This window comes from Hyla sarda, chromosome 6 (genome assembly GCF_029499605.1).
Source record: "Hyla sarda isolate aHylSar1 chromosome 6, aHylSar1.hap1, whole genome shotgun sequence".
Lineage (NCBI taxonomy): Eukaryota > Metazoa > Chordata > Amphibia > Anura > Hylidae > Hyla > Hyla sarda.
The window spans coordinates 20,487,081-20,500,287 of NC_079194.1; the positions used below are offsets into that span (position 1 = coordinate 20,487,081).

The 13,207-nt window shown below is 44.7% G+C and overlaps 1 protein-coding gene across 2 annotated transcripts in view; it reads left to right on the forward strand.

Annotated features, from left to right (window-relative positions):
* The window catches only part of KLHL20 (kelch like family member 20), a 55,708-nt gene extending 47,524 nt beyond the window's left edge, over positions 1-8,184 (forward strand). Inside the window, exons 10-12 of one of the 2 annotated variants that reach the window (XM_056523271.1) lie at positions 1,908-2,116; positions 5,565-5,671; positions 6,775-8,183. In XM_056523271.1, the coding sequence (XP_056379246.1) occupies positions 1,908-2,116; positions 5,565-5,671; positions 6,775-6,859 (401 nt within the window). In that variant the 3' untranslated portion in view covers positions 6,860-8,183. Of the gene's footprint in view, positions 1-1,907; positions 2,117-5,564; positions 5,672-6,774 lie in introns of both variants that reach the window. The other variant, XM_056523270.1, reaches the window with a different exon arrangement.
* Positions 8,185-13,207: the final 5,023 nt, after the last annotated feature.

A 13,207-nucleotide genomic window follows, 5' to 3' on the forward strand; every position in this document is an offset into this window, starting at 1 on the left:
GAAACCCTGAACCAAAGTGTTCCAATCGTATGATATAAAACGTAATAGATCTCGTATAACCTGCTGGAAAGCTGGATCTCCAACACTGAATATTGATTCCAAGGGAAGAGAATTATCTCTCTACAGCCATTACACACATAAGCACTGTGATGCTTGTGCATCCGCCCACTATGGGTAATTAACCAGCCTAGCGGTATTCCCGAGTGTGACTCGGGGTTAATTTTCGCTGCTAGAATCGGTAACCCCGAGTCACGCTCGGGGTAGAATTGCAGAGTTGCTGTGCGGGCTGCACAGTATATCGCAAAAGCAATCAAATCGCGATTTTTGCTTTTTGCGATGTAGTGATGCAGCCCCCGGGAAAATATGTGATTATCTGCTCGGGTCGGCTCCCGTTGCGGGGGCCGGCCAGAGCAGGTAAAGACATATACTAAAAGTCAGTGTTTCTCAACCAGGGGGCCTCCAGATGTTGCAAAACTACAACTCTCAGCATGCCCGGACAGCCAAAGGCTGTCCGGGCATGCTGGGAGCAGTAGTTTCACAACAGCTGGAGGCCCCCTGGTAGAAAACCCTGAACTAAGTGTAAAAGTAAGAAGGAAGAAAATAAAAAAACCTTTTGCTCACCTAGTCCCGGTCCCTGAAGATGTCGTTCCCCTCCGTGCGCTCTGTTCACTGCTCTATTCATCTTACAGGACCTTTCCCTTTTCAGCCAATCACAGGCCGCAGTGGTGTAAAGCCTGTGATTGGCTGAAGGGGAAAGGACTTGTTCTGCAGCAAATACACTAGGTTTGAAATCTGCCGGCAAACCTAGTGTATCCTGCTGCAGGACAAGAAGGTGACAGAGGGGGGAATGTGACAGAGGGGGGGGGGGGGGAATGTGACAGGGGGGAATGTGACAAGGGGGGGGGAATGTAACAAGAGGGGGGGGGGGGGGAATGTGACATAGGGGGGAATGTGACAGAGGGGGGAATGTAACAAGGGGGGGGGGAATGTGACAAGGGGGGGGGGAATGTGACATAGGGGGGAATGTGACAGGGGGGGAATGTGACATAGGGGGGAATGTGACATAGGGGGGAATGTGACAGAGGGGAGAATGTGACAAGGGGGGGGGATGTGACAGGGGGGAGGAATGTGACAAAGGGGGGATGTGACAGGGGGGGAGTGGAATGTAACATGGAGGGGGGAGAAGGTAACAAGGGGGGGGGGGGAGAATGTGACAGGGGGGATGAATGTGACGGGGGGGAGAGTGTAACAAGGGGGGAGAATGTGACAGGGGGGATGAATGTGACAGGGGGGGGGGGAGAATGCAACAAGGGGGGGAATGTGACAGGGGGGGAATGTGATATGGGGGGGGAAATGTGACAAGGGAGGGGGAATGTGACGGGGGGGGGGGATGTGGAATTTCAATGCAAAAAATTGTACCGCTTTTGGTACAAATTTCCAGACGGAATCGTACCGCTAGGGAGGTTAAAGGGGTACTCCGATGGAAAGAAATTGTTTTCAAATCAACCGGTGCCAGAAAGTTAAACAGATTTAGTAAATTACTTCTATAAAAAAAAAAAATCATCCTTCCAGTACTTATCAGCTTCTGTATACTACAGAGGAAGTTGTGTAGTTCTGTTCAGTCTGACCACAGTGCTCTTTACTGACACCTCTGTCTGTGCCAGGAACTGAAATCCCCATAGCAAACCTCTCCTGCTCTGGACAGTTCCTGACACGGACAGAGGTGTCAGCAGAGAGCACTGTGGTCAGACTGGAAAGAACTACACAACTTCCTGTGGAGCATACAGCAGCTGATAAGTCCTGGAAGGATGATGCAACAGTTTGTCTCATTTTTTATTTTATTTTTTTTAATTATTTTTCTTTTCACAGATTTGCATACATAAATATTATTTATTCTCTCTTTTCAGTTGAGCGGTACAATCCTCAGGAAAACCGCTGGCACACGATAGCACCCATGGGTACCCGACGGAAACATCTGGGCTGTGCTGTGTACCAGGACATGATCTATGCAGTAGGTGGAAGAGATGACACCACGGAGCTGAGCAGCGCCGAACGGTACAACCCCAGGACCAATCAGTGGTCGCCAGTTGTCGCCATGACGTCACGCCGGAGCGGGGTAAGGGAGCACGCCTGCTTTAGATCTATTTCAAGGGTTTTATATTGTTCTGGAGGAAAATGGTTCTCATTAAAGGGGTACTCAGGTGGAAAACTTATTATTATTATTATTATTATTATTATTATTTTTTTTTTTTTTTAAATCAACTGGTGCCAGAAAGTTAAACAGATCTGTAAATGACTTCTATTAAAACAATCTTTATCCTTCCAGTACTTTTTAGCAGCTGTATGCTACAGAGGAAATTCTTTACTTTAAGAATTTATTTTGTCTTGTCCACAGTGCTCTCTGCTGACATCTCTGTCCGTGTCAGGAACTGTCCAGAGCAGCATAGGTTTGCTATGGGGATTTTCTCCTGCTGTGGACAGTTCCTGATATGGGCATCAGGTGTCAGCAGAGAGCACCGTGGACAAGACAAAAAAGAAATTAAAAAAGAAAATAATTTCCTCTGTAGCATACAGCTGCTAAAACATACTGGATGGATAAAGATTTTTTAATAGAAGTAATTTACAAATCTGTTTAACTTTCTGGCACCAGTTGATTGTAAAAAAAAAAAAAAAAAAAATACAATTTTTTTTCCACCAGAGTACCCCTTTAATGTAAGTCTCCGGCTTAGTAAAATGTATCCCCTATTTTAAGGATAGGGGATAAGTGTCTGATCGTGAGGGTCCGACCTCCTGAATGACGCCCTGCCTCTCCCCATGAATAAAGCTGTGCTTACCCCTTCACGAAACGGTGGCCGGCACACCCCCTCCATGCTTCTCTATGAGAGAGACAGCGATACAGCGTAAGGATACGTTCGCACAGGCAGATTACCTGCAGAATTTCTGCAGCATATTTGCTGCGGAACATCTGCACCATATTTTGCTGCCATTGACTTCATTGGGTCCGAAGGAAAATCTGCCTCTATTTTGGATATTATGCTGACCCATCGAAGTCAATGGTAGCAAAATCCGCTGCAGATTTTCCGTAGTAAATATGTTGTGGAAATTCTGCAGGTAAGACGCCTGTGTGAACGCACCCTTAGGGGGGTATCTTCAGCTCTCCCATAGAGATGCATGGAGGGGGGGGGGGTGTCGGCCACAACCTTGTGCGGTGGTCGACACTCTCCATTCACACAGAGAGCCGGGTCACCGGGCGGGGGATCAGACCCCCTGCGATCAGACACGTATCCCCTATCCTTTGTAAAAGAGGATGACTACGGATCCCAAGACATATTTGTATGATCACTAAAATGACTGATCTTAAAGGGCTACTCTGGTGAAAAACTTTTTTTTTTTTTTTTTTTAAATCAACTGGTGCCAGAAAGTTTAACAGATTTGTAAATTACTTCTATTAAAAAGTCTTTACCCTTCCAGTACTTTTTAGCAGCTGTATGCTACAGAGGAAATTCCTTTTCTTTTTTGAATTTCTTTTTTGCCTTGTCCACAGTTCTCTCTGCTGACATCTGATGCCCGTATCAGGAACTATCCAGAGCAGGAGAAAATCCCCATAGCAAACCTATGCTGCTCTGGACAGTTCCTGACACAGACAGAGGTGTCAGCAGAGAGCACTGTGGACAAGACAAAAAAGAAATTCAAAAAGAAAACAATTTCCTCTGTAGCATACAGCTGCTAAAAAGTACTGGAAGGGTAAAGATTTTTTTAATAGAAAGAATTTACAAATCTGCTTAACTTTCTGGCACCAGTTGATTTAAAAAAAAATATGTTTCCCACCGGAGTACCCCTTTTAAATGGTACCTTACGTATCATAGTTGCATGTCAATAGTATTGATCGGATGCGGTCTGAGTGATCACACCTAGACCAAGCGTGACCCTCATGACCAAGACAATCCCATAGACCAGTGTTCCCCCAACCAGGGTGCCCTCAGCTGTTGCAAAACTACAACTCCCAGCATGCCCGGACAGCCAAAGGCTGTCCGGGCATGCTGGGAATTGTAGTTTTGCAACAGCTGGAGGCAGACCGGTTGGGAATCACTGCCATAGACCTTACAATGTACTCGGTCACTTGGCACAGAGCCGGTAGAGAATGTGTTTAGTGGCCCACTTCCTCAATGAGCAGTCAGACCCCGACGGATCAAAACTTTTGACGCATCCCTACAAAACGTAAAGAAGTGACAGTGCCCATTTAAAGGAAATCTGTGATCAGTATCTCCCACACTAACCGGTCATACAGGCTTGTAGTGCGGGGGAAACTGATCAAAATGATACTAATGGCGTCCCGAACCCTCACGCCGTTCTGCCATAATTCCTCTTTTTTTTTGGTAAATGCATATTAGTTCCTTGGGGCATGGTCACAGCTACGAACCAAGCTCCGGCCACTCCGACGCCATCTTTGCCTGGAGCCGATCTCAGGCCGGGTTCACACCACGTTTTTGCAATACATTTCCCATGTACGTTTTCTGTTTGAAAACCGTACGGAAAAGTATTGAAAACCATATACCAAACGATGCATCAGGTTGTGTCCGTTTTGCGTCTTGTACGGCTTTGTCCATTTTTTTTTTCAAGTTAAAAACCGTACGGAACCGTATAAAAAAAAAAAAAGCAGTATACATTGACTTAAGATTGTAAACCGTATGTCAAACCCATCATCTGGTTGTGTCCGTTTTGCATCCCATACGGTTTTGTCCATTTTTTTTTCCCCCCGTACCCAAAACCGTAGACTAACACGTTTCTTGGTCCGGGTGAAAAACCGTATTGAAACATATACATTTTTTTAACATGGGAGTCAATGGGAACCGAACAGAATCGGATGTGCGTACGGTTCCATACGGTTTTCACCATACGGTTTTTGACTTTGCACAGTTTTTTTTCTTGAAATTTCAATCAAACATGTGAAACTTTATTATACGTTTTTTTTTTCTTAAAAAACTGATGCAACCGGACATCATTTGTCAAACAGTATACGGATTAAAATTTGTACGTGTTTTTGATACAGTTTTTAGTCCGGTTTCGTGGAATCTGTCTTTTTAATCAAAAACCTACTACGAGAACTGTATTGCAAAAACGTGGTGTGAACTCAGCCGGGTGCACCCAAGAAGCGGCACATGAGCAGTACAGTAACAGGGCCGCACGAGCAGTTAAGAGGATTATGAATATGGATGAGCCAGGCGGAGCGTTAGAGCGCCCGGAGTCGGTTCGTAGCTTCCCCCCCCCCATTCCCCAAGGACCTCATTTGCATATACTGAAAGAGAGGCATTATGGCGGAACCGTGTCACGGATCAGGAAACGGTAAGTATCATTTTGATCAGTATCACCCGCACTACAAGCCTGTATGACAAGTTATTACAGGTGATACTGGCTGCATAGTGAAGCCTTTTATTTATGAATGAGGATGAGCTGCAGTACCAGCCGTAACCTGTGAACAGGAGCGGCACAGTTTCTGTATATGACAATCAAACCCATCACTCATCAGACCCCACACTCATACTGCACTTGTGTCGTTGCCGTAGGTCGGTCTCGCTGTGGTGAACGGACAACTGATGGCTGTAGGAGGGTTCGACGGAACAACGTACTTGAAAACAATAGAAGTGTTTGACCCAGACGCTAATACCTGGAGGTAAGTGTCACTATATTTATTCTAATATCTGGTTCATGTGGGGGGGGGGGTTCTCCTCTGTATATTAAACAGTGACCCTCCAGGATACAAAAGTAATCGGATGACCAGTCTGAGACGTTTACGACTAATGATGGTTACTGAAGCCATAATGAGGAGAACCAACAATTAAAGACATTTAAGCAGGAAACTAATAAGGATAACCCAAGTACTGACATAAAAGTTGGACATATCTAAAACCATAAGAGTGTTATAGGATTTTCCAGGTGACATTTGTTGATGACCTGTGCTCAGGATAGGCCATTGATATCAGATGAAAGGGGGTCTCACTCTAGGCACCCTGCTGATCAGTGCCTCCATATATAGAGAACAAGAAGCAGACAGCGCCATACATTGTGCGGTGGTTGTGCTGGGTTACTGCAGCTCAGCTCTGTACATTAAAGTGGGAGCTGATCTGCAGTAACCCAGCATGGCCACTACACATTGTATGGCGCTGTCTGCTTCCTGCTCTTCCAAAACAGCTGATCAGCAGGATTCCTGGTGTGAGACCGCACTGATCTGATATAAATGGCCTACCTGAGAATAGGGCATGAATACATATTTTCCTGGAACAGCCCCTTTAAATAAAAATGTCCAGCCGTGTAATTGTTAGGGCAACTACTTACAACATGCCCCTAGGAAATGTGGACATTTTTTTTAAAGATATTTCCTTTAAAGGGGTACTCCACCAGAAAACATCTTATCCTATCCAGGGGTCTAATCGCGGGGATCCCGCAACGATCTCCGCTGCAGCGCATCAGTAATCCGGTGCCAGGAGCAAACTCCGCTCCATGTCGGATGACTGGCGACCAAAGCCGCCACCCCACCTCCATTCATGTCTATGGGAGGTGGCGTGACGGCTACATACTAGCAGTCACCCTTCTCCCATAGACATGAATGGAGGGGGCTCGGCTGCTGGACCCCCGTGATCTCTTATCCCCTTTCCTTTGGATAGCAGAGTTCCCCTTTAACACAAATGTTTGGCTTCCTCTTCCTTGTGATAGCTCAAATATCGTTTGTCAGTTTAACGTCATTGATATTAACTCTCGTCCTCTTTCCCTTTACAGACTGTACGGCGGCATGAACTACCGGCGACTGGGCGGAGGTGTTGGCGTGATCAAAATGACACACTGCGAATCCCACATCTGGTAGCGTTTTTTTTTTTTTTGCCGTTGAACTGTACAAAAGCCTCTGTCCATGGCCACAGAGAGACTTCCCTCCAGATATGGAGATATACATGAGCCCCTTGTGCTTGGTTATTTCCACCAGTAAGACACCCAAGGAGAACACGTTATCCCGAAACATCATCCCGCAGTAATAAACAAGGTTTTTTCTATTCACGTGCCTGATGGATGAACCTGTATGGAAGACTTCACTTCTCTACTGACCTCCCCCCCCCCTTCCTCCCGACACCAGTTTCTTCGGTTCCAGTAGGTGACATTGACTCCTGTACCCTTTTGGCACGACTATGGTGGCGATCAAACACGTTGAAGTTGAGGAAACGGTTACCTGCATGTTACCTGGATAGATCTCATCCGCTGATATCAGGAAGTATCGTATCAGTATTGGCAGTAATGGGCCAAATAGGAGTATACAGCTCTGCGTTCCTTCCATTAAAAGATGGCGAGACGAGCAAGACTCACTAATGACTGCTTGGCGAAGTAAAGATCCCCTCCGCCCCATTGGATATACCCTTCCGTAAGATATGAGCCTTTTCCTACCATAATAAGATGCTGCAGTACACGCTCCGTACAGCCACGTGCACTAGTGTCTCTCCCGGTTTCCTTGTGCCTCTAAAAAACGAACCTGCTGCACTGAATGCTACCATGTTCTATACTGGTCCCAGCGATGTCTAGAGGCCTCTCTCCGGTAGCGTCGCCTTGTGAAGATGTAGCAAAAAAAAAACTGTACAGTTTGTGTATAAAATTGAAAATATTGTGAGTCAAAAAGCAGTAAAGTCCAGACATAAAAAAGAGAGTATTCCATTCTTCATACTTAGCCTGACGCGGCCAACCATATACGTTCCCACGGAGTTTCTGTGCCACGTAGGGTAGGGGATGTAACGCTTTTTAAGGTGCTCTCAACCGGAGCCGATCTTTCTGCTAAGGTTTTGCCGGAAGTCAAAGGCTTTGCCGGAATTTTTTTTTTTTACTTTTCTGCGTTATTTCTTGTCAACGTAAAAAAAAAAAGTTGCGCTTTGATGCACTTCTCAAGATGTGGACCTTTTTTTTTATCCCCTTGATCCACACTTATGACTGGGTTGTCTGACCACTTGGACTCCCCTCGATCTGTTGCAAAACTATAACCCCCAGCATGCCCGGACAGCCTTCGGCTGTCCGGGCATGCTGGGAGTTGTAGTTTTGCAACAGCTGGAGGCACCCTGGATGACATGGTGCTTCAGTGTTGATGGTGGGACAACCCCTTTAGGTAATGTTGCTTGGCTTTAAAGGGGTTATCCAGGAAAAAAAAATTGTGTGTGTGTATATATATATGTATGTGTGTGTGTATATATAAATAAAAGGGACGAGTATTTTCCTCACTTACTTTACACACACATATATATATATATATATATATATATATATATATATATATATATATATATATATATATGAATATTATATTATTTTATTTATTTATCTCTACTGGCTTCAGAAAGTTAAACAGATTTGTCACTTACTTCTATTACAAAATCTTAATCCTTTCAGTACTTATGAGCTGTACTAGAAGTTGAGTTGTTCTTTTCTGTCTAAGTGCTCTCTGATGACACGTGTCTCGGGAACTGTCCGGAGTAGAAGCAAATCCCCATAGCAAACCTCTTCTACTCTGTGCAGTTCCCGAGACAAGCAGAGGTGTCAGCAGAGAGCACTGTTGCCAGACAGAAAAGAACAACTCAACTTCAGCAGCTGATAATTATTGGAAGGATTAAGTTTTTTTAATATAAGTAATTTACAAATCTGTTTAACTTTCTGGAGCCAGTTGATATAAAAAAAATAGTTTTTCCCTGGAATACCCCTTTAACACACTTTTTTTTTTAATATGCCCTATAGTTAAAGAAGCACTCAGGATTTTTTTTTTTCTTATCCTATATAGTGCATAATTGCCTATTATAAGAGAATTAGGTAAAGGTTCTTGTGTATGCCTTGTGCTTGCCTGTTTTGGCTGATGTAACAGGCATCAAGTTTCCAGCCATTTTGATTCTATTTTAGAACAGAAATGATTTCCTAATGCTGCCTACATTACCTATGAATCCTTTGGCTTTGCAGAGAGAGGGTGGTAGAGTCTCATCGTTGCAGTTCACCTAAAAAGACTAATCTAATCATTCTGTTCCCATAGTGATAGCAGCATTAGTATCTAGATAGTAGTTATATACTTCCCCTCCAGCTCTATCTGTATACTGCTACTGTCTCTATGGAATCAGGATACGTAGTAGTTATACCCCTCCCCTTCAGCTCTATGTATCCTAATTCCATAGAGACAGCAGCAGCAGTATACAGATAAAGCTGGAGGGGAGGGGTACTATTTATCCTAATTCCATAGAGATAGCAGCAGCTGGGTCAGTGGATCAGACTGGCGATCACGTGACCCAGTTACAGTAATGAACCTCTTGGACAGCTGTGCTGGAATTAAACAGATGGTGCTGTAGGACCAGTGATGGTGAATGTGCATGATATGGGCAAAAAAAAAATATTCCTGGAGTGCTCCTTTAATTACGGTTTCTTGGCTTACAGGCTTTCCTTATGGGCCCCATTTACAGACATATAAGACAAAGTCTTATCCTACAGGTTTCTTTAGGCCGAGTTCACATTTAGTGTAATTTGCTGCAGAAAGTGTCAGAAAGGTTTACATAAGATTTGCCGCACGCCTGGGTCATCGGGATTTTCCAAAGTGCAAATCCAGGAACAAAATCTGCAACATTTCCGCTACGTGTGAACATAGGCTTATGGGTGCTTATGTGTATATCCACATGTTATGGGTCATCAAACCTAACCAGAGCCCGTCTTATGTGCCTACACCAGTGGTTCCCAACCAGGGTTCCTTTAGCTGTTGCAAAACTTCAACACCCATCATGCCCGTACAGCCAGCGGCTGTGTTGTAGTTTTGCAACAGCTGGAGGCACCCTTGTTGGGAACCACTGACCCACACAGATGTAAGGTGACTAACGTCAAGTTCTGTACATTTGTATTAATGTTTTTCGTTTGTTATGCCTTTTTTTTGTAAATATAACTTATCACCTGTACAATGAGAATCAGCGTCCGCACCTTTATTTCAGTCTGTATTATACAACTACCCATCTTAAAGTGGGGATATAGGACTACCCATCTTATAGCGGGGATATAGGACTCTCCGTCTTATAGTTGGGATATATGACTACCCATCTTATAGCGGGGGTATATGTCTACCCGTCTTATAGCAGGGATATAGGACTACCCGTCTTATAGCAGGGATATATGACTACCCGTCTTATAGCAGGGATATATGACTACCCGTCTTATAGCGGGGATATAGGACTACCCGTCTTATAGCAGGGATATATGACTACCCGTCTTATAGCAGGGATATAGGACTACCCATCTTATAGCGGGGATATATGACTACCCGTCTTATAGCAGGGATATAGGACTACCCATCTTATAGCAGGGATATAGGACTACTCGTCTTATAGCGGGGATATATGACTACCCGTCTTATAGCGGGGATATAGGACTACCCATCTTATAGCGGGGATATATGACTACCCGTCTTGTAGCGGGGATATAGGACTACCCATCTTATAGCGGGGATATAGGACTACCCGTCTTATAGCAGGGATATATGACTACCCGTCTTGTAGCGGGGATATAGGACTACCCGTCTTATAGCAGGGATATATGACTACCCGTCTTGTAGCGGGGATATAGGACTACCCGTCTTATAGCGGGGATATATGACTACCCGTCTTGTAGTGGGGATATAGGACTACCCATCTTATAGCAGGGATATAGGACTACCCGTCTTATAGCAGGGATATAGGACTACCAGTCTTGTAGCGGGGGATATAGGAATACCCGTCTTGTAGCGGGGCATATAGGACTACCCGTCTTATAGCGGGGGATATAGGACTACCCGTCTTGTAGCGGGGGATATAGGACTACCCGTCTTGTAGCGGGGGATATAGGACTACCCGTCTTGTAGCGGGGGATATAGGACTATCCGTCTTGTAGCGGGGGATATAGGACTACCCGTCTTGTGGCGGGGGATATAGGACTACCCGTCTTGTAGCGGGGGATACTTCATTGTTGATTATGTTGTTACTTTTGCCATAATTTCCCATCTATAAAGCACTCAGTCTGTCCGGGCATTCTGGATGTTGTAGTTTTGCAACAGCTGGAGAGCCTTCTGTTTGGGAACACTGCTCCAATGTATATGGCAGTAAAGGTATTGAACGGGTATGAGCTGCAGTACCAGATACACAAAAGTGGCGCCAATCCTGGAAACACCTTTGACTATGGCAGTTGTCATCTATATGGGTGTAGTAGATCTCGCTCTATCTCATGTGCACATTGAATATTGTGATACTTTTGCGGTACAGATATATAATTATTTTTTTTTAAGCTACTTACCTAACATTATGGGTGTATCTAGTGCCCACTGATGGTCGTGGGTTCACTTTGGAGTATCTTTACGTTAGTTGTTATACAGATCATTGGTATTGTCTCTGTAGATGAGCTGCTGTTCTACACCGATCAGCCATAACATTATACCCCCGACACTGTGACCTGTCAAAGCCCGGACTCCATAGACCTCCGAAGGTGGCCTGTGGTATCTGCACCAAAATGTCAGACGAAACTCCTGTAAATTTTGTGAGGTGCGGCCCCCATGGATGGGGCTTGTTTCTCCAGCACACCTTAAAGGGGTACTCCACTTGAAAACATTTTGTTTCAAATCACCTGGTGCCAGAAAGTTAAACAGATTTGTAAGTTACTTCTATTTAAAAATCTTAACCCTTCCAGTACTTATCAGCTGCTGTATGCTCCACAGGAAGTTCTTGTAGCAAGGGATATAGGAAGTTCTTTTCTTTTTGAATTTCCTTTGTCTTACCACAGTGCTCTCTGCTGACACCTCTGTCCATTTTAGGAACTGTCCAGAGTAGGAGCAAATCCCCATAGCGAACCTATCCTGTTCCGGACAGTTCCTGACATAGACAGAGGTGTCAGCAGAGAGCACTGTGGTCAGACAGAAAGGAAATTCAAAAAGAAAAGAACTTAATGTGGAGCAGCTGATAAGTACTGGAAGAATTAAGATTTTTAAATAGAAGTAATTTGCAAATCTGTTTAAATGGGCTCTGTCAGATTCAAAAACTTTTGATATGTTGTAAAGCATGTATGACCAATAGGTTTGGCAATTGCTTTAATTAGAACATTTTCAGTATTTCATAGTGAAAAATCCAGTCAAACAACTGCCCCCCCCCTACCTGCTTGGACACATACTAGTCTTGCTGTGTCCATGAGTCATCACCTATGTCATGGACACACTTCCTTGATTGACAGCTGTGAGCGCAGGGCTCAGAGCTGGAGGAAAAATCCTCCCACTGTCGGCTTGTGTCCCACTACTGTCAGTGAGGGCATGCTGGGAGTTGTAGTTTTGCTAATGCTAGGGGAGATGTGAGCAGACAGCATACTGAGGGAGGGGGCGGAGACCTGCACAATGAGGCCACGCCCCCTCCCTTTGAGAGGAATTCAGACTAGTGAGCTAAATTAAAAGTAATAAAAAAATAAAGGTGCTAGAAACATAAAAACTAGATGTACATGGTCAGGATTAGGTACTGAGTGATATATTTAAAAAAATGTTTTTTTTGTTGGATCTGACGGGTACACTTTAACGTTCTGACTCCAGGTGATTTCAAACAATGTTTTCCAGGGGAGTACCCCTTTAACCCTCTTATCCTAATGTATGAGGCCATTGCTAGTAGTGGGGTCCCACTGCTGTGAGGGAGGGGGCTTGGTTTGTACAATGTTAAGGTAGGTGGTAAGTGTCCCAGTAACCTCCACATGATAACAGGACACAAGGTCTTCAGGACATTGCCCATCACACTGTCTCCGCCACCTTGTTTTCTTCCCATAGTGCATCCTGGTGCCATTTCTTCCCCAGGTAAGTGACTCACCCGCCCGTCCACATGATGTGATCACCTTTTTCCATGCTCCAGTTTTGATGCTCTTGTTCCCATTGTGGACAGAAATCAGTATGGGTCCCTATACAAAGCAAACTGATGTCCTGTGTGATCAGACGCCTTTCTATCATAGTCACTAGGACATTTTTCAGCAGTTTGCTCTACAGCAGCTCTTCTGTGGGATCGGACCAGGCAGACCCATCTTCTCCCCCACACATATCAGTGAACCTTGGGCTGCATGCTTTGTTTGGTCGTCACCAGTTGTCCTTCTTTGGACACTTTTAGTTGGTACCCCGCGTATATGCAAAATACGCAAAATTTGCGGCAGCAGCGGGAAATACGCTGTGTAT